At 45.9% G+C, this 24,200-nt stretch overlaps 1 protein-coding gene across 2 annotated transcripts in view; it reads right to left on the bottom strand.

The window, feature by feature from the left end:
* LOC138571977 (beta-1,4-galactosyltransferase 1-like) overlaps positions 1 to 23,282 on the bottom strand; it is a 431,968-nt gene extending 408,686 nt beyond the window's left edge. The window contains exon 1 of one of the 2 annotated variants that reach the window (XM_069649234.1): positions 22,726 to 23,282. In XM_069649234.1, coding sequence (XP_069505335.1) covers positions 22,726 to 22,867 — 142 coding nt within the window. In that variant the 5' untranslated portion in view covers positions 22,868 to 23,282. The remainder of the gene's footprint in view (positions 1 to 22,725) is intronic. The other variant, XM_069649238.1, reaches the window with a different exon arrangement.
* Positions 23,283 to 24,200: the final 918 nt, after the last annotated feature.

Here is a 24,200-nt window from a genome sequence, read left to right as displayed (position 1 = left end):
AGCGTTATAATATAAACAACGAGGCGTGAAAAAGTGAATAGAACCCAATGGCAGTACATGGCAGGAAAGACTACCAAGTCTGTCGAACATTTGGGAAGTAAAAAGGTCCACCCGGCAGGCAAATATACCAAGTGGACGGGTGGAAAGAACATAAACTGACATCAACCTGTATAGTATATCTCTTCTCTCACACATACAAGTAAAAATAACCAAGACCATTGTAAAACAAAGCTGTGGGGACACCTACACACCGCAAAGACTAGCATACGTGATAGGCTCGTAGTAGGCCGCATGAAGCAAATAGATAAAAGGGTCCTGATAACCAAATGAGCGTTGAAGAGAACGGGATCAAAGACCAGCGAAGGGTTTGTTCCCCTGGCATCTACTAGATAAAGAAGAATACACAGGGATCGCTAAGCCTAATAGGCAGTGAGGCAACATTGTTAGAAGAAAGACTGGGGGCCGAGGAGGAGGTGGGGGTGCACAACTTATTTGTTTTACCTGGTTTAAGCTTTGAGAATAAGAAAGTGATTGTCAGAATAGGATTTGGGCACAGGACTGTGGACATTATTGTTTGGACATCCCGACAACGACTGGTCCATTAGTTTGTTTTGTTGAGGCAGAGAAGCTCCTCATATACCTAGGGCAAGTGAGGAGTTTGTTCTCTTCCCTTGTGTTATTTGAATAAAAGTAATAGTGAAACCAACTGCACTTTGACCGCCTACTTACTTTCGACACCACAGATGGTAGGTAAGGTTTTCAGGCAGTGTAAGAAGATCAGAGTTACCTCTGCAGAAAGCATCAGCTGGTTTGATATGGTGTGCCAGAGCAGGTCTGCAAATCAGAAGCCAGTGGAGTGTGGGTCCCAGGCTTTTAGTTTGATTGCAAGGTGTGGGGGAGTCCGCTGACAGGTGGGAAAAGTACATATAATTATGTTGGCCTGCCCTAGCGCAGCAGGTTGATGGGTAGGACTAAATTTGCACATGTCCTCATTTTCTTTGCACCAGAACCTAGAAGTCCTAGACCCCTTTTCAGAATACAATATCGATTTCCTTCTTGGTCTCATACATTCTGAAGCTATTTTTTAACAGTTCTTTTGTGAAATGGACAGAGTTAAATCCAGAGGGAGAGTGTTAAAGAGAGTGTTCTATATTTATTAGCCACTTGAGAGACAGATTGCTGATGGGTTTGTGGCTTTAAAAACACCAGCGTATCCAGGTAGACTATGCTCTTACTGTGCAGAACACACTTTTGAACCAGAGGAGGACATAGGTTGCAACGTGACATAAGCAACCTAAAGAATTTTGTTAAAAGGCTTTGTAGACCAGGATGGCAATCCTTGAGATGTGCCACCCTCCATGGAGATCTGGTAGGGTTAAATTAGGATTGGGGTGGTATGGGTTTTGCAGTGAGTGCCAGAGAAGAGCCATGCCACTGGGTATTGAACTGCTTGAAGGGGAGCATGTTTGCATTGTGCCGGGGGGCGAGTAGCTCACATTTACAGTGGGTTTCTGACATGAAGAGGATCTGCACTATTATACTTAAGTTTCCAGCAAGGTTTTCTAACCTCTTAGAAGTCATAGGTTGCACTGTGTTTTTGTAGGGGAGGATTAAGTGGTTCAAAGCACTAGAATGAAACATGATTTATGATTGGCTTGGCGCAGTGTATAGTGCCGGGTGATCACATTTACACCTGGAGTGGTAAGCCGGTTCTAGGTAGATTTGTTAACAAACCCACATGAATAGAATTTGCCACCTATGTCTTGGCTCAAATTGAATTGGATGTGTACCAGGTAGCTGTTGGTTATGGCTCGGTGGACTTCCAAACCAATTCCTCCAGGAATAGAGTAAAGTGGTCGGGGTCAATGGTCTCCAAATTGTAGTCCTATTTGTTAGAGGAGTCGAGAAAGGCAAATATAGAGTTGTTCCCTATTATTTTAAGATGTCAGAAGAGTTTTGTGAGCTCTTAAGATATGAGTCCCGGATGTTTAATCATACAGGTTTTGATGCCAGAAAGGGTTTTGATCCGGTTTTACAGGGCAGAAAATGTGAATTCAGGCAAAGTCTACGGTTTTAGAAAGATTCCAGCAATATGGGTTATGCAGAGAAAGACATGCAAAAGTTAAAACAGCAATATAGGAATTGGCAGATGTTAGAGAATGATGAATAATGTCAGTAAGTTTAACACCGCCAAATTTTGGAAAGCCATCAACCAATTGGATGGGACGATTATTAGGAATGACGAAGCGCTAGACAATGTAATCCACGGGGGGATTGGAACGATTATATGGGAGGTAAATTTAGTACTTGGGAAACCATGCCTTGCAATTTTGAGAAAAATAGCTTGTTTTAGAGAGAGTATAGTTGTGACAACTATGATCTTGAGTTGATAATAACCAGATCTACAGTGTCTAAACCTGCAGGCCCGAATGGTGTGCCAAATTTGGTGTACAGGTCGGATAGTTAATTTTGGGCAACTGTCTTAAGCCAGTCATTTCCCTCTATTGTGTCTACTTGTAAAATCCCCTCCTCCTGCAGAAAAGCCTTCAGGGTCTGGCTATTTAAAAACTGTGAGACATCCAAGAAACTATAGATCAATAACAACCCTGGACTCCTCCACGAAGCTATTTGCCAGTTTGTTATTAAAAGATATTTATTCCTGGGCCAAAAGCATAGGTAAACCCATTAAATATCAACTGTCTTCCGTAAAAATTGTGGGCCTACCTTGAATGGTGGAGGAGGCATGGGAGTGAGGGCATATAAGGGGTATGGTGGAGTGGGGTATAGGGAATAAATAATTGCAGATAGGGGGATGGGATACCCACCCAAATAAAAAAGAAAACATTCAATGTTTTTTTCAGCCAAACATTTTTGTTAAAAAGTGCTGCGAATAAATGTCGGGGGATAAATGAACATAGAACTGGTGAAATTACACACAGGCACCAATATACAGATATGTTTGGACAGTTATGGTAAAGTAGGCTTTCCAGTCAGTACGAATATCAGTCTCAGACAGGGATATGTTTGTGTTCCCGGTCTTTTTAATTTATATGTTTATGCTATCCTTGAGAGCCTCAAGGCTTGTGCTAGCTATCCACCGAGATTGGGCCCTTTTAAAATGCCTAGATTTCTCTTTGCAAATCTACTTTTATTTGATAGGATCCCTTTGGGTCTGCAAAGAGCAATAAATGCTTTGGAACTATTTGCGGGAGAACAATTTCATCATCAATACCAATAAAACAAAGTTTTTAATTTCTCCAATCGAAAATCGAAGCCAGTTGGCAGAAGGTTTCTCAGAAATAAGAAACTTAGTTGTTAATGAAATGAAATATTTGGGTTTTTCCATTGGCAAATAGAGTTAAGTTCAGTACGCTACAAGCCAATTTTAGTCAAAATTGCTCGCTCAATGTAAGAAAATTCTGCAGAAATACTGCAGATATACCATTATTCCATAAATAAATGACTATCAGGGTAAGGTCTTACCATCCATATTATATTCTTATGAATCACGATTGAGGTAAGATAGAACGTTTGGTAAGTACCTTCTGGAAGAAATTGTTAAAACTACCAATGGCCACTCCATTTGTATTTATTACACATAAATTGGGTCTATTATCGTGGAGTCGAGTGGTTCAGATTGCCAAGCTGGGGATTTACTATAAGAGCCTGGTCCCCACTACGGCATCCCTATTTGATGACCTTAAGAGGGTCCAAGACACAGGGGCTTTTGGCACCTTATAAGAATGTTGTTGGGTTTGTGACCTCATTTTGGCCAATGTGACGTTTGGTATAAGTAACTTTATGGAAAATCCTGGTAAGGTTGGACCAATGGAGCAGTGATCAAGACCTGCAGGGAAAACACAAATTGCTTCTGGACTTGGCAAACCAGTATAAACTATACCAAACCTTGCCAGAATATGTAAGGACATTTTCTGACCCCAAATATCATACAGTGTTGATGCGATTTCAATTCAATCTTCTGGGGACTCTTGATAGATGTAGGCACAATTAGAGGTAGGCCACCAGAGGAATGGACCTGCAGGTGCTGTGGTGAAAAGACTCGAGCTCCAGAGACATCGGGTTATGTCATGTTATTGGGATGGAAAGGAGTATATCCCACCCGCCCCCCCGAAGCGCTTTCAGGTGAGGCGAATCCCCAATGAGATAGTGTATTGTATAAGGGGGGAGAGAACCAGCCGAGCTCCATGGAACGATTTCTCTAGGCCCAACTTCGTTAGGGCAGAATGAACGCACACCGCCAGTTCCCACGGAAGTCCACTTCCCGCATGTACCTCCACTGTTGCAAACATTTAGTATCTTTCAATGGAATGTGCCCTGCAAGAGTGTGAGATGTCACCAGCCTCCGCACAGTGCCAATTCATCACCAGTAAGCTGCCAGCAGGTCTCTAACCTCCACCCGCCAGCCCAAAGACAGCCCCACACCACTTCCCCGACCCCCACACCTCTGCATTCCACGATAAGCAAGCGACCACCCCTGTCCAAACAGAAAACAAATTTCAATAAAAGATCCAAGCATGTGCAAATGTTTTTTATCCTAGCATGAAATACATCCTTCGTAACACAAAGTACAGGAGTGATAAATTAAAGATCAAACCCACATTGGAGACCTTGAGTGCAGAGAGATCAACGGAGCCCAGAATGTGTGGGTCAGTTTGCCTGCATTTCATCCTCCCTTCCCCCTGGCACCATTCCCCACGCCGCCCATGTGTACGCCACAGTGATATAGTAAGTAGGCTTAGCATGCTTGTTTAGAAGCAACACTGTATTGTATGAGTGACCCGACCTTCACCAGAGGCCAAGATGAGCCCAGCTGTCCCACATGTAGCCTGAACGACGGCGGAATAACCAACCAATGGAAGCCTGGCATCCTATATGGAGCCATATTATGCATACTGCCTGCCCAATGAAAAGTGCAAATTTAGACCCTATACGTGATGTCATCAGTGATGAGTTGGGCCCTCATAAGGCATTGTAAGTGATATTTCTGATATTTGCATTCTATGATATTAAACCTTGTTATCCTTGCAATGCTATCCCCTGGCTCATTTCCCTAGAGGGTGGTATTCACTCGGGAGTGTGTGTAAAAAGGGACTTGCCTTCATTTGGTGACCCTTGCGTTGTGATTCCATTGCCCCGTACCTGCAGAGGTATCCAGGTGGCCTCTCCAAAAGGGCCCTGCCCACTTACAGTGACCAGTTCCAAAACGTGTACGCTGAGTGGCCTTGTGAGTGCCATCTTTGCAGAATCCCACCTGCTCGTTGGAGTGTGGTGCGGCCCCAAGGAGAGGTGCAGATCTGTTGTGGACGCTCATCAACGGAGGCTTTTCGAAGAACCTGAACACGTGAGTATATCCCGCAAGGGATAACAAAGTAGGGTAGGGTGTATGGGGCAGGATGTATGGAGCAGTGTGAATAGGATGAACACCCAGTGAATGAAATTGAGAGTGTGCTCGGTTTGAGGGCTGTGTTGATATTATTCTGCCCAGGTAAGGAAAAAGGAATACGGGAGCCCCCCCACCTGTGAAAAATAATGAGAAATATAGGAACTTTGCATAATTAGAGAGCTAAGGAGAAGTAGTGGTTTTTGTTTTAGCTTGTTATTTTAGTTTGTTTTGTTGGTGTATTTTAACATGTTAGGAGGAGGCCCAGGAGGGACGAGTGTGACATGGGTGAGCGCATCAGGAGAGTGTGTAGAGAGTGTGTGAAGAAGCTCTATTAGGGAATAGTGGGTGGGGGAATCATGACCTAAAGATGTTTCTGAACGTTTATTGACAGCATTGACATGTACTAAAGACAAGAATGAACTGTATTTGTTTTAAACATGTTGAACAATTTTCTATTTTGACTGTGGTGCAATAGTGTAGGCGTAGACTCAACACAGGACACACACAAGATGCGACCATGGGGACAGATACGCCCTTAGACCATTTATGTTAGGCTCTGCCCTTGTATTGTGAGAAGATAAAAAAATACAACCAAAGGGTGACAGAGACTAGAGGAGGGGAACATGTCCCGTTTCTGGCCAGAGCAAGGATCTTTTGACAAACATACACTGAACACATGTCAACCTTGCTAACAGCAAAGTATAAGGGGAGACTGTTACAAAATAGACGGGAAGTATTCAACCTCTGGAAAATGTTTGAAGAAACAGAGAACATGAAGAAAGTAGGGGCAGCGCATGACCGTAATATGGAGAAAGGAACAGGGGAGGGTGTGAAGAATAGGGAGTCTAAAAAGGTCATATATCCAATAGCCACGCATGCAGCAGGATGCCATACCAATCGGACGTGTGTGTGCAGGCACAATGGTGGCCCACCAGGTACCGGCCCACCCCCACCATATGTCTCAATGCTAGAGGTTACTGCCCACACTGCAGTGACCGCAAGAGACCTAGAGGTTGTGCTGGCGTCAACACGCACTGAATTGGCCAGGTTACGGGCAGTATGTGAAGCGACTAGGGTGGGAGGGACACCATTGTTGCCCGCTGGGGCACCCCAACAGCCACCCGGAGATGAGTGGAAGTCAGGTGACTTCCTGTTCACAATAGACAGTGCACCCATAAGAACTGTCCACGTAGAGTGGGACGGGGAAACAGACAGCTTGGGATATGAGAACGTAAGTTCCCAAAGAGGGGATGAGGAATATTGGAGCGATTTTGATGTTACAGAAGAAGAAGGAGTGGGAGAGGCCGAAGAGGCACCCCAGGCCACATCGCGGTTAGAAAGTCTAAGGGACGGAAGATTAAGGGAGAGGTTTGGCAGAATAGCGAAAAAGGGAAGTGCAACTAAGGGTGGGAAAGGAAATCTGAAAATGCAAATGCCACTTATACACAAAGGCGCAAGGCGACCAAACTATGTACCTTGGGCACAAATGGACAAAAATAACCTCCTTAAGGTGCTCCCTCAAAGGCAGCGCATGGGGGGGCTATGAAATTGATCTATGCATTAAAATAGATTACAGTAGGGGTACCCTAAGCAATAGGGGATATCAAGAGTTTGTTGGTAGCCGCAGATCAAGCAGAGACAGTGTGGATTAAAGCTGGGCACCCGGGAGTAACATTGATTAATGATGCCCACGATGGAGTATCGTTCAACAAGATTAGAGCGCGAGTATGGGATGCGCTGCGACGCAGGTTCCCAGACCCCCCAGATTTACAATCAGTAATGCAGTGCACAATGGGGGATGAGGAAGAAGCTTTGTGGTATATTCTTCGGGTTCAAGCGATGTGGAGAGCAGAAACGGGCAGTGCCTGGGATAAATCAACGTCACTATTTTATTTCATAGTAAAAAGAGGGCTCTCCAAAGACGTGCAGAAAGCACTTGGTAAGATAGCTGAAGTGGAAGCTAAGGGGCGTCCCGAAATTCAAAACATTATAGTTCACCATTGTAGAAGGATCAAAGAGTGAGAAAAATAAACTATTCAAAGACGACAGGCAGAGGAAGCGAAACTAGTTCAAAATAAGCTAGTGAAAGTGGCCGAAGTATCGACAGGGCCACCCTCAGAGGAGGAGGAAGTGTGAGCCTCTAATGTGACCCAGGCAAGGATAACGGCGGTTTGGGCTGAAGGAGGACATGTGCAGTGGGGAGGAAACTAGCAATTTTCGGTACCCCAGTGGCAAGGAGGATAGCAAGGAGGGGGAGGTGGGTTCAAAGGGGCTAGAGGAGGTTGATTTGGAGGTCCAGGACAAAGAGGTGGGGGGCCTTGACATGCAGGGGGTTAGGCCATTTTATGGAGTGTCTCCAAGCAGGCAGGCAGGGTACTACAACCAGCAACATTATGAATGTCACCATCCAGGTAGCCCCCAAGGGCCCACTCCCCGAATGAATTTGATACCATACGCGATCCATCAGGCCTACATGCAGTTACCTCCACAAATCCCCAGCCCCTACCACCCACCACACCAGCAACAAGCAGTGGAGCCATATCAGCCCCGCCCTAACCAACAGCCAGCGGAGAACAGGCACACTTTCTGCACTGCACCGAATGCAGCGGCCCCATATCAAGGTTATACAGTAGTAGGGGGAAAACCCTTTTTTGTTCCTCGTGACTGACACCTACCCTGACTAGGACAGCCCACAGAGAGCACTTGCATATCCAGTCCTGTCAATGACCCTAAATCCAGAAGAGGAACCATTGGTGGGGACAGAGATAGGGAACAAACAATTCATCTTTATGGTGGATTCAGTGGCGGAGAAGTCGTGCATCAGCGAAGGTGACTTCCCACTATCAGGAAAGACTCGACATGCAGGGATTCTCTGGGACTGTTTTAACAGTTCCTTACACAAATGATCTAGACATCAAGGTGGGAGGGAAGGTTGTATGAACCCCCTACTATAATCTGAAAGTTCTCCTGTCAACTTGCTCGGTATGGATCTGCTTTGCAAATTGAACATGACTATTTCATTTACAGACAGAGGTATTGTCTGCACCACACCTGGCATGTGTTCCCTAAGAGCAATGCTAGTGATGCATGCCGTGGCGAGTGATGTGGCAGTGAGAGGTATCCATATCAACCCTGACATGTTTGTTTATGGTATCAATGTATTCGCACACGCTGTCCCCCAGATAACCAGAAAGGAGTGGAGAGTACCCACCGACTTAATTTTCTGACCTGTAGTACTCCCCGGGCTGGTTGCTGGCACAATACTGTCACTAGATCTGGAAGGGCTACTAGTATCTGCAAATAGGATTGTAGTGCTGGGTACTGACCCCGACGTGTGCCAATGGTGCACTCTGTTATGCATCAATCCCAATGTGCCCCTGAGAGAATTATCCAATGAAGAACTTGAGGATGGCAGGAAGGTGCAGAGCCTCCTAATGGCTGTTGTTACACCTCCCCTACTCAGCCAGACCAATTTGAATTAGGTCCCCACACATGTATGGACAACAAACCCACACAATGTATGGATGCTAAAAGACGTGACTCTTGTAAAAAACACACTTAAACCAGGGGCAGTACTTCCACAGGTAAAATAATACCCATTGTTCAAAGAAGCAGAGGGGGGTTTCAAGAAACACTACAGGACCTGTTGCACCAAGGGATCATAGTACCCTCCACCTCACCATGCAATACAGCCATATAGCCCATTTAAAAGGCAACAGGGGGCAGTTGGAGGATGGTCCAGGATCTCTGACCCCTTAATCACCTAGTACAGAAGGAGTTTCCACTTGTCCCCAACCCGGCATCCATTTTCTGCAGCATCACCAAGGAAGTGACCCATTTCACTGTGGTAGATTTGAAGAACACATTTTTCTCAGTACCTCTTCACCCAGAGTCGCAGTACCTCACATCCTTTACCCTGGGCGGAAATGCACTATGAACACAGTTGTTTGCCCCAGGGGTACTGTGAGAGCCCCAGTATTTTAACAGGATATTACATGAAGACTTGGGGAACATCCAAGTGTACAGCACGATAATTCAATATGTCGATGAACTACCTGGTCTACAGTGACAGCGAGCAAGGCTGTTGAAGGGACTCTATTGCATTACTGCAGTTACTAGCAAGAAAAGGGTACAAAGCGGACAAAGCAAAACTCCAATACTGCCACCTGTAAGTGTTCTACCTAGGGCAACTTATATCTGATGACATAAAAAGAACAATCTCTGACTGGGCAGCAACAGTGTGCGCCATCCCCAAACCTCTCACAGACATGCAAAGAATCCTGGGATTGTGCAATTATTGCAGGGCATGGATTCTAGAGTATGCAGCGTACACAAGGCCACTCCTACAGGGTCTCAAGGAAGCACAAAAAGAGAACAACAAAATAGAATGAACACCAGAGATGGTAACAAGTTTCAATGACTTAAAAGAAGTGATTTTGACAGCACCTGTCTTTGCCACCCCAGATTACACACAGATGTTTTACATTTTTTTCACACTAAAGTGGTGCAGCAGTACTCACACAAAAGAGCACAATGGGCCATAAGTCACTGACCTACTACAGTTGCACACTCGACTCTGTCATGCAGAGACAATTCGCCCATGAACACGCTCTTTCAGCTATAGCCTTTGCAATTGAAAAGAGCTCCACAATTGTCATGGGGTGCTCAGTAACATTGCATGTGGAGCACTCACTTTTTGTGTTTTTAGATTGCTCCAAATCCACATTCACCACACAAAGAGCATCAGCTTATGAAATCATATTGTCGAGGCCCCACATCCATGTTGTAAGATGCAAGACAGTAAACCCAGCCATGTTCCTCACTCAACCATGCACCGCTGAAGATTTGCAGCAGCATGACTGTGCATCTTATGATGACGAAGAGGATGATATCCCCAAAGCAAAAGACTGACCCCTGGAGGAAAGCAAAATCCTCTTCGTTGACGGGTCAGCATCAATGAATCAAGAGACAGGTGAAAGACATGTCGGTGCAGCAGTGGTCCACCTAGAGGAGGGAGAATGTGAAACATTTATAATAAGGAGACTACCCATACACTATTCAGCACAAGCAGCTGAACTGACAGCACTCTTAGAAGTCCTGCGGGCCTCTAAAGGGTACTATGTTACCATCAATTCAGGCTCTGCCTATGTCACCACCATGGTGCATGCAGGTGTGTCACACTGGAAAAGGAGGGGATTCAGAAGAGCAGATGGCTCACCAGCACAGCATGCCACCCTACTCAACACACTGATTTCCGCACTCGCAGAACCCTCTGTGGTGGCGGTCTTTAAATGCGCAGCACATACACACAATACAGACAAAATCACACTGGGAAATGCAGCCGCCAAAGTGTCAGCAAAAGCTGTGGCCTATCTCCCCATCCCCATATCTGCTGAATAGGTTGTAACCACAGTGAATGCCAGGACAGATACAGAAGCATACACAGGCTCTCCCAATCACACAAATAAATGTGCTGCAGCGTAGGGCACCCCCAGAAGAGTAGGACATATGGCTCAGACGTGGATGTGTGCAATCCCCCACGGATCTCTTGTGGAGACAATGTACAGGAAAAGTAGTCATGCCAGTGGAGTTATTACACAGAGCTTTTCAGCAACTGCATTATCTTCACAGAGCTCTAAACAACACATTGCAGCTGACGTTCAAGAAGATTGGTTTATCCCCAATTTACAGTAACACCCCTCAACTATGGTCATTCAATGTACAACCTGCCAAGTGTTCAGTACAGGAATGACACTCAGAACATTGCGAGGAAAAGTGCCCTACCCTGTTGGCCCATTTCGTGAGCTGCACATTGACGATGCAGACATGGGGGGGAACAATGCAATGGGGCATGATATCCGATTGTAGTGGAGTGTCCGTTGTCAAGATGGGTTGAAGCTGGCCCATGTGCCCACCCAGATGCCAAGTGTGCCGCAAGATTCCTCATCAGGGAAGTCTTCCCACGCTGGGGAGTGTGTGACGTCCTGTGATCAGATAATGGCACCCATTTCCTCAGAGAGCTCTTCGAGGAAATAACTGCCCTGTTAGGGATCAAACATCATTTGTGTTCCATTTACCCCCCACAAGCCAATGAAATGGTAGAAAGGATGAATGGGGTGATAAAAAAGGGTCAATGGCCTCCTTAGAGCAGACTCTCCAAACTATTTAACACCCAAAACAATAACTGGATGTATGGCTTGACCCAAGCACTGTTTCATCTGCACACATAGCCCAGTAAGGACCACCACCTGCCCCCCCACGAAATAGTGACTGACAGACGCATGAAGACACCATTAGATGCTCATAAAGTTGCAGCAATTCTGGGGGAAGAATGTAGACAATATCTGTCCCAATTGACACGTGAAATAAGATGTATTGCAAAACAAATAGCTCTGCCAAACACCGTAAACACACAAACATCAACTGCACCACAAACGGACACCACACCCGCGCAACCACTATTACCGGATTAACTGGTCTATGTCAGAGGTTTTGTGCAAAAATGGAACAACCCCTGGTTCCATGGGCCCTACGAGGTTAGGTTTCCACCCCCCCCCCTCGCAGTAAAGGTGAAGGGGCTAAAATACTGGATACACCTCTCGGACATTCGCAGATTCCCACCCAACTCAACACGAAGTGTCCAGAATGGGATCAACACAACTATCTCAGTTTGAGTAGCTTCTTGCTGATCATGTTAAGTGCATGTAAAAAGTGAATACATGCATAGTTGCTAGAGTTAAGTGAATTAAAAAACTCTCGCTCTCCCTACCTCTCCTCCTCCTTACCCCTTAATTTTTCCCTCCCTTCCACATTTGTTCCAAAATCCACAGGTACTACAAAGATAGAGATGATGACACAGATATTCTTCAAATGTAGATAAAAATACTATTAGTAGTACCAGAATGTACAGCTATGAGTGTGGCCTCCATTTTGTGGCCATTTTGTTTACAGTAAAGAAGTTTTTATTAGGATGTATTGTGGAACGTGTTTCATCTGGGCTGGCCATCTAAAAGAATGGGGGAGGGGACCATGGGGACCTGGAACATCACTATACTGTCCAAGGACACTGATGTACCCGATTTACCTACCAATCTTACCAAATTACTTGCAAATGTAACTGAATTACCCTCCACTCTAATATAACTAAATTCACCCCAAGCCCTATCTCCGCCATTGTAATAACACTGAGTTACAGCCTAAGCCCGGACCCAAATGAAAGAATGAATGAAAGCGCACCATTCGCTCAGAACCAAATAATAGAACGAAAGCAGGACCAGTACAACATGTGAACCCTGCAAATTGTAGCTCCCATGCAACTATATGTACAAGCAAAATGTTTTAACTGCTAATGCTGAATGTAAAAAACAATGTGTGTAATGATATGATATGTTATTTATAATGCACTTAATATCCAGAGGTTTCTAAGCATGAACCTGGGGATCGAATCGGTTGTGCTCCATGTCGTCTTGCTTCCAAGGCAAGCACAATGCCCCTGAGCAATCCTCCCGAGCCGAAGCAGTAATGTAAATACGACCAGCGCAGCAGAAGTAAAGTAGTGAAAAGACACTTGCTACATAATAACGGAGTGAAAAGACAAGCGCACCAGCATAAATATGATGCAGACCACGGTCTAGGCCTAGATGCAGCAGAAGATAGTTGTAACCTAGAGCTCTTGAACAGCTAGCACTCTTGACATGAGTGCAATGGGAAGGCAAACCACCAATGGGAGTTTCTACGTCTGTTTCTTAAACCGTACGCATCTTGGCACCCAAGGTCTTAGTACCAAAGGAAGTACCAATAATAGAGACACAATGCCTAATTCATCTTGTGCTACGTAGGATCAAAGGCACCTTCCAGGCATGCAACGTCCACCTAGAACTCGTCGACCCAGACACCGGGAAATGCAAAACAAGTCCCACCAACCCCAACTGCTTGAAAGAAGCGTACTTAGCGATTGAAGGGGCGAAGTACACTAACAATAAATGGCAAGAAACAACTCTCACTAGTAAAGCCGAAGGACTTGTAGGATATCCAGAAAAAATAATAGCTCTCGTAGAACAAGCATGTGCACAAATATGGACAGAACACATCACCAAGTTAACCTGTATTGCAGCCATTGAAAATCCAGTAAAGGTGCACCAAGAATAAAGCTATGAACTATGTTTTTACAGTAGTTGTAATTGGTTACTTATAACACGTTTAATCTCCAGAGGTTTCTAAGTGCAGACCCAGGGATCAACTCTTTGTTGCTCCGCGTCACCTTGCTTCCAAGGCGAGCACGTTGCCCCCGAGCTATCCTCCCGAGGCACTGAAGGAACTGCTTCTGTCTGATCAAACCAGCGGTGTAAAAGAACTATATCAATCCCAGACATCCGGAAAGGCACCGCAGCACTGATGGATTATTATTGGGTCTGCGGCCAGCAAGAGTACTTGCAGCTCCTGCCTTCTTGGAGGTGCTATTGTTTGCTAGTTCTGCTGCACTCTGCCCTGTTGGTAGCACCAGAAGATCATCTGCCTGATGGAGAGCCCACAGTGCCCCTGAAAATCAAAACGCAGCACACAAAGCCACCACCAGACTTTTGCATCCTCCCTGAGAAGGAGCCTTATGACCAGCTGGGAAGACGATCCTCAAATTATCTATCTCAAAACTTGTCTGACCTACTTGCACAGATACCTGATGAATACAAGCTCTACAATTCAGCCCAGAAATGTTTTGCATCCCCAATACCCAGCGTCAAGATGCGATCCGCTGCAAAATGGCTCCAGATCGTAAGGTGGGAGCTGATCCAGTTGGCTAAAGATACCGAGCAGGGGTTCAACGTCATGAGAGTGGAGCTGAGACCCCTTATACCAATGACAATGCAAAATAGATATGTCTTGGACCTCCTGATGGCCCTAGAAGGAGGTGTTTGCAAAAAGCACCAGAGTTCATGTTGCACATTCGTACCTTCCGAAGACACTGAAAATAAAACATTGTAACACGTCATTGCAGCCATACATGAACTAGGGGTGAAGATGAAAAAAGAAGCTGGGATTCTAAAAGAAGATTGGTTCACTGTGGCCCTCAGCTGGGTCCCATCATGGCTTGGAACATTGGTAGAAATGTTGGTGCCCATTATTGTGGTCATTTTGGTGATTTTCTGCACGTGCCAATTGGGTCTCTGGTGTTGTGACAAAACAGTACCTAATAGCGCAATGATGATGCTTACCATTGCTAATACTAAAGTACCTTGTAATACAAAGGGAGTAGAAATACAGACTGACCACCCCGTTCACCACATGGTCCCAATGCCTGTTGTGATGTAGTAGACACCCTATATCACACAACCATTGTTCCTCCCTCTGACCCTGAAAATTACAAGGAAGAGTGGGTTGACTTGGCTGGGGATGCATTTACATGACATGTACACCTGAGCAATAGGCGCAAGCACAGCAGAGGAAAGTTTGAGACATGTATGCAGAGCATGGATGCCAATAAAGGGAAAACTTGCATGGGAGGAAGCAGAATGGCAGGCCAAAGAGCATAAATATGAGGGAGGAGAATGTGTTAATGTGGAAGTAACAAAAGGGGGGAATGTTGGGATGGAATGAGTATAACCCCCCCAAAAGCGCTTTCAGGTGAGGCGAATCCCCAATGAGCTAGTGTAGTGTATAAGGGGGGAGAGAACAGCACTATGAAACTCGGTGCGAAAACAATATACCACAAATAGAAGATGCATGGCATTAGCAGACACGTAGAAAGAAAACACCATTTTGTAGTTATGGCGAAACACAGGCTTGCATGACCACGCTGCACCAGCTGAACTCCATGGAAAGGTTTCACTAGGCCCAACTTCGTTAGGGCAGAATGAACGCACGCCGCCAGTTCCCATGGAAGTCCACTTCCCCTATGTCCCTCCACTGTTACAAACGTTTGGTATCTTTCAGTGGAAAGGCTCTGCACAGTGCCCATTCATCACCATTAACAGTGCCACACGACTGCCCTGACCCCCAGACGCCTGCATTCCGTGATAATCAAGCAACCCCCCCATCCTAACACAAATCAAATGTCCATAAATCATCCAAGCATGCACAGTTTTTTACCCTAGCATGAAATACATCCTTTGTAACACAAGGTACAGGGTGAGATAAATTAAAGATCAAACCCAAGGTGGAGCCTTTGAGTGCAAGAGGTGCAGTATCAACGAATCCCAGAATGTGTGGGTCACTTGGACTGTATTTTATCCTCCCTTCCCCCTAGCACCATTCCCTGTGCCATCCAGGTGGGTTGTATTCACTCTGGAGTGTGCGTAAAAAGGGACTTGCCTTCAATGTTCTGCCCTCTCCGCTCATATGATCCAACGTTATGGGTGTTTTGTGACTCAGCCGGCTAAACTGGCTCCTGACTGGTTTGGAATTATTTGTTTGGCGGAGTATCTCTTCATTGACCCTTGCTTTTGTAAAACAAATGTTGAATGATTCATCTTGCGTTAGCCGAAAATGTTTGTTTATAAATTGTCATTTTGGTTGGGGGTAAAGGGGAAATGTATGTGTATGAATCATAATGTAAAAGATATGTAGGATTTTTTTTATATTTTATGTGGTTTAGCTGGTTTATGGTCATCTTGTGTTAAAGCTTTTATAAACTAAAGACAAAATAAAATATATTTTTTTTAATCTGTATTTTTCTATAAATGGTGGTCAGTGCTGGAAATGAATTGCTTTGGAGAACTCACCCCCCTTGTTGTGCAGGGGTAATTGGTGTTAGAGTGATGTGGGCAGGGTTGATGTATGTAGCCCCAGCCTAGTTCGAGCGGCGCCAGATCTTCTCAAGGAAGCAAATCAAGTATAGTTGGGGAGAACCTGCAGGAGAGAGCGAGTCCTAGCGATTTGCATGAAAGCAAAGGTCATTTTGGGACATAAGAATTACCACTGAATTTTAGATTTGAAATATGTCTGAGATACTCATTCAAGCATGAAAGCCCTTCACAAGTAGTAATGCAAATTGAGCTCTGCTCATTTCATTTGTCATAATACACAGCCCAACAAAAAAAACGCCTGTAAACCACATATCATATGTATACTTTTGGACATTATCTACAGATGTTCAGCTTGGGCTGTTTCTACCCAGGGTTCATAAATCGAGTGCTGCTTATGAGAGACAATCGGAGCCCCAGCTCCGAGCACATCATTGCACCAAAATGGCTGGGGTAACGGAAGTGACATCACACGACCCTTGATCTCCGATGATATCACCTGAAGTGATGTCATTTGACCCCCACCCCGAAGTGACATCACGGGAAGTGATGGAACATGACCTTTCACCCCTTGGTAAAACAGGAAGTGGCATCACATAGCATTGTTCGCAAGTACATTACGAAAAATATGGTTGCAATATCACTGTATACATTTCATACAAGAATGGATGAACATATGTATCATTAATATCAGTGCGTATAGGCCCATATTACCAAATCATTGTGAATGCAAGCAGACGTCCAAGGCCAAATGGTAATAATGTGTTATTAAATAGCACTTACGCGTAAGCACTTCATATAGAACAAATATAGATACAATATCACCCAACCTGTGTTGGTACTCATTTATCAACCTCAGCGGGATGAAAGGCTGAGTTGACCTTGCTGGGAGTCGAACCTGCAACCTTCAGATCATACACACACATTGCAGCAACCATCGCTCAACCCACTGGGCTATCTTACTGGCTATAGCTATCAGAAAACCAGCCACTCCAGAAACAAAGAGCGCCATGCTGCTGGCCACAGCCCATGAGCCTCAATTTAAAAATAAAAACAATTAAAAATGCATTTATTTTTTAGGGGTAGCAATGGAGATCACAGGGTAGTTGCGACCCCTGACAACCCCTAAAATACATCCATGGTAGCACCTGTACGGCCTTTCTGGTGTCATTGATAACAAATAGTTTTTCCACCATTTCAATGAGGGGAGTGCTACTTTGGCGATCATTGCTGCCTTGAGCCTAATTTAGCATTACAACTGCACGCAAACTCGGCCCCCAGGCCTCCTGTGCCCCCTTCTTCCTCGCTAATCCCACTGCGCACCTTTTCCCGACCCAAGCTCCCTCCCGCCTCCCAGCCCGGCCCCCTTCCTTGATGGGTTAATCTGAAGTTTATGACTGACCATCCCAGGGCATCCCTCTGCCTGTGCAGCCCCAAGGTGAAGAGCCCCAAGGCAAAGAGCGGCTCCGACAGAGGTGGCTCCAGAAAGTGCCAGCAGGTGTCCGCAGGGCAAGCCAGTGAAGCCAACAACCAGCCATCAACCAGCAGCAACCCAAAAAGTAAGTGTGGCATGGGCGGTAAGTAGAGCAATTACTCTACTCCTGAAAATCCTGCCACTCAACATTACCTACCTCAGAACTATGAATGTTAGCAATGCTGTTAGATTTGTTAACACTTAGTTAGATCGTAAACAGTAGCCTGTGTCACTTCTAGATAGGATTGTGAATATTAGCAACGCCACACTTAATTAGAACTGTGAATATCAGCCTACGCCAGACCCAGACAGAATTGTGAACATTAGCCTACGCCAGACCCAGACAGGATTGTGAATATTAGCAATGCCGCACTTGGTTAGAACAGTGAATGTTAGCCTGTGTCACCTCTGGATCGGATATGAATGTTGGCAGTGCCACACTCCGTTAGAGTTGTCAACATTGGCCTACACCAGACAGGACTGTGATTGTTGAGCAATGCTGCACTTGGTTGGAATTGTGAACATTATCCCACGCCAGACCCAGACAGGACTGCGATTGTTGGCAATTCTGCTGTTAGCTGGATTTGTGGACATTGGCCTGCGCCACATCTAGGTAGGATTGTGATTGTTGGCAATGCTACACTTGGTTGGAATTGTTGCAATTATTAGAAAAGCCACACTTAGCTAAAATTTGTAACCAGGAACCTGTGCCACTTACAGATAGGACTGTGAATATCAGCAACGCCTCACTTAGAACTGTGAACATTAGCCTGTATGACCTCTAGATAGAATTGTGAATTTTAGCAATGCCACACTTAGAACTGTGAATAGTAGGAGGCGTCACTCTGGAATTGGGAACATTAGCCTGCCCAGACTCATGCTTGATTGCGATTGTCAGCAAGAATTCTGAACATTAGCCTGCCCAAGCCCATACTAGATTGTGAATGTTAGCAATGCTGCACTTAGTTAGAATTGTGATCACCACCCTGCGCCGGACCCTGACAGGATTATGAACGTTGGCCCAAGTGTCCTCTAGTTAGAAATGCAAATGTTGGCATGTCCCACACTTGGGTGGAGCTGTAAACATTGGCCTGAATCGCATCTGGACAGAAATGTGAATGTAAATGTTAATATGCCCCGCACGTGTATCACTGTGTCCCCTGCTTTCCTGTTCCCCATGCTGTTGCTATATATCCGTATCCCCCCCCTCCTGTCACTGTAAACCCAGCCCCATGTCTCTGTGTCCGTGTGTCGCCCTGTTCCCTGCCTTACTGTTCACGTGCCTGGTCCCGGGAGCATTAAAGATAACCATCATATCACATCACTATGCTTACTCTCTTCTATACACCATCATTCAACTAGAACACAGCTATACCCCTGATTAATTTGGCCTACTTGTTCACATACGAATTTGACCTCATGAACACCTCATCCCCCTAATAGAACGCAGCTAGCCGAGCACATTCCGGCCTAGTTACTTAAATATGCGTCCTTCAGGCCTAACACAGCCAGAGCCCAGTCGGGGTGTCCACCCACCAGACTGCACACATCCAACTGATATCTTCAGCACCACACCCAACGCTAGGATGCAGCTACCATCCAGCAATTACATCAGCTGCACACATATCTGGTGCACCCACGCACCCTACGACCCTATCTCGCTCTACTGACCAGAACTACGGTTCCCAAGGGCGTTCAACCTACCAGCGCTTTGAGGTCATACCAATGATATATAGAGCGCTATATAAATGCCAAGAAACATAACATAACATAACATAGGTCCAAACTAAAAGCTGTATAATACATCAACTCACCAATCCAGCCACCATTGTTGCAAAAAAACTAGCCCACACCTGCCCAACGGCACCGGCTCTTCTGTCACTGGCCTATTGCTCTACAGTCGGAGGTGTACCCGGAAATCTGACAGCACGGGATCCCACTTTTTTCCTTCATGAGGCCGTGTTGAAACCTAACATCACCCTTAGGAGACGACTGGCGTCTTAGTGTGCCATCCTCTACAGCCACTGGATTGCATATCTGTATACAGTGATGGACCGAGTGGGGGGGGGGGGGGAGGAGCAGCTTGTCTCCCCAGTGGGTCTTTCTGCAGCCGGGCCGGGACATCTCATTGATGAGGGTGCTAAAAAGGAAAGGGTATCACTACATAATATCCCCAACAAAAATATTGCCGTAGATATGGCTGTTTGGTTCGCCATAGGCAATATTTTTGTTGGGGATATTATGTGGGAGCGGGGGTTGTGGAGGTGTCCCCCACACATTAAAAAATGATGCTGGGGTGGCAGGGGTGTCCCCCGCAGGGTCCATGTGTGAATTTCACCTCAAAAATATGGCGATATTTTTCCATTGCGATATTTTTGCGGCAGAATGAACACAAGGAAACCCAGGAAAGTTGTCCCACTGCTAGAATCAGCTGATAGCACAAATGTCCTGGCAGCTGCCAAGACAGGGACTGTGCGGAGCTGGAGCACGCCACATGGCAAAGAGGTGTTTGTGTCCCACCACGCTCTGAGCCACTGCTGCGGCTGCAGCCTGGAGCAGTGCAGGACACGACACCAGACAGTGCTCAAGTTCTGTGTGCCCCTTCAGCTCCAGTCCCGAGTGAAAATAATCGGACTGGAGAGGCACACAGGCGCACTGTCTGGTGACATTTTGGTTAATCATACATGCCCATAAAAAAAAGTCATGCTACAGTAAGAAAGGGGTAGACTGCATGCCCCCAAATGCCAGTCTAGCCAAGAAATAATGCATAGAATACTTGGTTTAAAACCAAGCATGATTGGCTCGACTGAATTTGGTGACAGCTCAGGGACAACATCAAGGCCTTTCAACCTTTTCAAATGAAAGGTATCTCGAGCCTCAGGGTGGCCGCAGAAACTGCCTCCATGTTGCCAGTCAGCAGTCTTGTAACACAGCAATATATCAATGTCTATGTTTCCCTTCTGGGGCTTAAAATGTGCGCTTTGAGCACTCACATTAGAAGCTGCGTTAGTGTTAGGACCTCATTGCCTTCTAACACTGGTTCCTCCACATCAGCCAGTTGCTGACAAACAAGGGATTAGAGCTCTTCAGTGGGCATTTAGCGTTTAGGCTTCCCTGCTGGCTGGCCGTCTTGGGATAATTGGTGGCCATTAACCTTACCTTTGTCATCATTGTAATGCATACACCCCACGGGTGCCTCGGACTGTTCTCGCTCTAGGCAGGGGGCCCTCAACCATCATGTAGAAACGGGCCCCCACACATCTTCAGCTGGGCCTGGGGCCCATCTGAAACCAGTCAGCCAGTCTCACCCTTTCTTACAGTGGCGTGAAATGTCTTCTGGGCATCCATGATCAACCAAGTATGGTATGTGTTATTAGTTGCCTAGTCTGGTATTTTGGGGCAGCCAATCTAGACCTTTCTTACTGTGGCATGACTTTTGTTCTGGGCATCCTGTCCGAGACAGCAGCATTTTACAAGGTGGCGGGGGCATAGCAGGAGCATGCTCTGTATCCCACTGCAGGCAATTTACTGCCCTGCAGGTCCAATAAGGGGCAGGGCCAGATGCAGAGCAGGAGCACACAGCTCCATGTCCAAATGTTGCAGGGAGAGGGTGCAGAGTCAAGTCATCATAGGAGGGGGCGGGGGCAGGAACAATTGTGTGTCAGTTTAGCCTTACCCCACACCCCCTACTCTTGCAATGCTGGATACTCCCCGACTGTATATATGTGTGTTTAAATGACCATGGCCATAAATACGGTCATTAGTAAGGATGCATTTAAAGCCTGTCTTGTGCTGTCCCCATTCCCCGCCTCCACACCCATGCCAACTGGTGTAAAGGATTAACATCTATATATGGTTGATAGGCATGGGTCACAGCTAGATAGTTCCATTGGGACCAGTTTGAATCACGCACAGACTTGGATGGAAGGGCTGGCCCGAGTAACAACAAAGACAGAATTGTACAAACTGACTAGCGCGACGTATGGACAGAGAGGCGAAGGACAGCCTCGCGTTTGCCGATAAGAAAGACATTAATCTAAACCTTGAAAGACACACAAATGAGTGTGCGTTTCTTCAGACAACAATGCTAATAACAACCCTACTAAAACCTCACCCCTCTGCATAGACCTCTCAAACTCCAACTAAACACAACCATACCTCTAAAACCACAGCAACCCACATGCACTTCACTACACTGCAACAACAAATAAACCACACATAGCCTTACACAACAGCACACAACGGATACCACACCAAGAAGCTACGTGAACGGTGTTAACCCAACAGCACATCACAGCTCGCTTGCTCTTTCTCCAAACTTTGTCCCACTAACGTACCCCAACCAACCCCCATCTTTTTCAGATCCGCCAGAGGACCACTCCGGTGGTGATAGCGCTCGGTATAAATATCCTGTAACATTAACATATCAAGACTTCCTGCAAAGCACCAAGTAATGTGACACAGATCCAGCCCGCCATGTGACCTTTATACAGTGCTTCTCAGCAAACCACTCTTTATTCCCAAAAAATAAATAAATACAGGCACCAATCGCTGTCATTTAATCTGCCAATTAACAGCACATTACAAGTGTCCTTTCATATTAAGGGGGGCGTTCCCACATCAGACATATTACACTCGGTAATTGTTCATATGCTTTTCAAAAACTAGCTTTACCTTAGCAATTGTGTGCTTGCCATTGGCATATCAAAAATTATAAACGCAGGAATAAGAGACCCAGAATGCAAAGACACAAGGATGGGGCAACTTGAGATCTGGAAAAGAGTTGGATTTAACTGAAGTCTCCGTGAGGGGTGGGGGGGCTGCTTTTGCCACTCAAATTTGAGAGGCATGCAAGGTTTCATGTTTTGAGAAGCTAGAGAGGTTTACAAAACATTTCTTTTTTAAAACACAAACTTTGTCCTCTCCCCCAATCGGTCTGGGCATTGCACCTGCTACTTAGTACTTTCTTTGCATTCTGGGATATGTAGTCCTAACTTGACATGGTGGAAAAAAACAGAGATGGAGGGGCTGCTGTCTCCAGACCGACAACAATGGGAGTGCTGGTAATGCTACCTTATGCCCTTCCCCAAACATCTGCTCCCAGCTCTTACCATGTGACTGAAAGTACAGCGACGATGTCAGCCTCCTGCCGATATCCAACTTCCAGGGTCCCCAGTCCTGGAAAAGAGCCACGCAAAAAAGGCACCCCATGAGCAGGCCCAGAGCAGTCAGATATCTTTTCAAGCGCGACATATTTTTAAGCTCCCCCTTCCAACTCCTTCAAAGACGTAATACTGCCCCCGTCAATAGTTCCTGCCGCCAAGAAGACGTGGTTCTTCCAGTGTTGCGACTCTTCCACGAATACGGCAGCCTCAGCGCTGGCACTGGGACACCACTCCCTCCAAGTTACCGGGCTCGTAACACAGAAGCGCCTCACAGGTGCAAAGGTTGGCTAATTAGCCTACCCCTCCAGGGCAGCTTCCAACCTGGGCGCTTCAGCTAATACGGGTGCAGTGACTTGCGCAGGATCACCTTGCTCAGTAAACTGACAGGGGAGCGTGCAGCTAGTAAGCATTGTATTAATTTAGTCAACGTTACACTTCAGTTTCTCCAAGTCTGCTTGTCTGTAGTGAACATTGAATGTATGGCCGTTTTTGGTAGCACGAACAAGCTAGTCACTAGTTCCCAAACCCTCACTAAATCTTGCGGTTGCCTCCATGCGCAAAAGAGCGCAAATGCCAACATGCCCCATTCCAGTTGTGAGATGGTAATCCAATTCAGTGATGTGTAGTGTAATTCCTGATTTCCCCCTGTTTAAACCCAGGACTACAAGTCCCACAACACAAATATAAAAGCGGACTGGACTTGTATCTCCCTGATGAATGGGGGGGAGCAGCCTGGCGAATTCCCAAAGTGGGTAAAAATGGTGCGTCGAGACGCCTGTCTGGGTGTGCAGAGCGTTTCTTGTAGATTAGAGTTGCCCATTTTGAAACCCTTGCTAAAATTGGCCGAGGTGAATATTTTGTGTATAAATAACAAGGTTCAACGTTTCTTCTCGACTGAGCAATGTGTTCACATGTATTTGTCCAACTTTGAGATTGTTCCATTCATTTTGTTCAAACCTTGCCGATTGTTTCCTGAAAACAAAATAAAAAATCCTTTCTGCCAGAAAAGGTTAAGATTTGCTCCGTGTTATACCAATTCGGATACTCGGCGCTTTGGCTGTAAATCAAATCCACACTTTTTTGAGAGATAAAATTGGGTATGAAGCAGCAAGCGATTATTTAAATAATAATTAAAAAAAACACCTGTCCTATGGCGTCTTGGCGGCAAAAAAATAAAGGTGTTCTCGATAAAACGAGGCGGCAGGCCAATAAAAGCACAGGCAAATAACGCAAGATTGGACCAAACGGAAACCAATGGTGAGAAGCAGTAAAGGACGTCTGTTATTGGCGCCAACACGTTCTACCCGCAAAGTGACATTCCAAGGAATGATGGCCCTCCACTGCCTCCTGAGCACCGCGCCTCCAACCACTCTCCCCGGATGACCCCAGCGCAGGGCCCAGGTCCAGAAACATAGCCCTCC

The sequence above is a fragment of the Ambystoma mexicanum genome, chromosome 1p (assembly GCF_040938575.1).
Source record: "Ambystoma mexicanum isolate Mex_15411 chromosome 1p, UKY_AmexF1_1, whole genome shotgun sequence".
Classification (NCBI taxonomy): Eukaryota; Metazoa; Chordata; class Amphibia; order Caudata; family Ambystomatidae; genus Ambystoma; species Ambystoma mexicanum.
The sequence above is the reverse complement of the archived record's forward strand: the minus strand, read 5'-3'. Positions and strand labels throughout refer to the sequence as shown.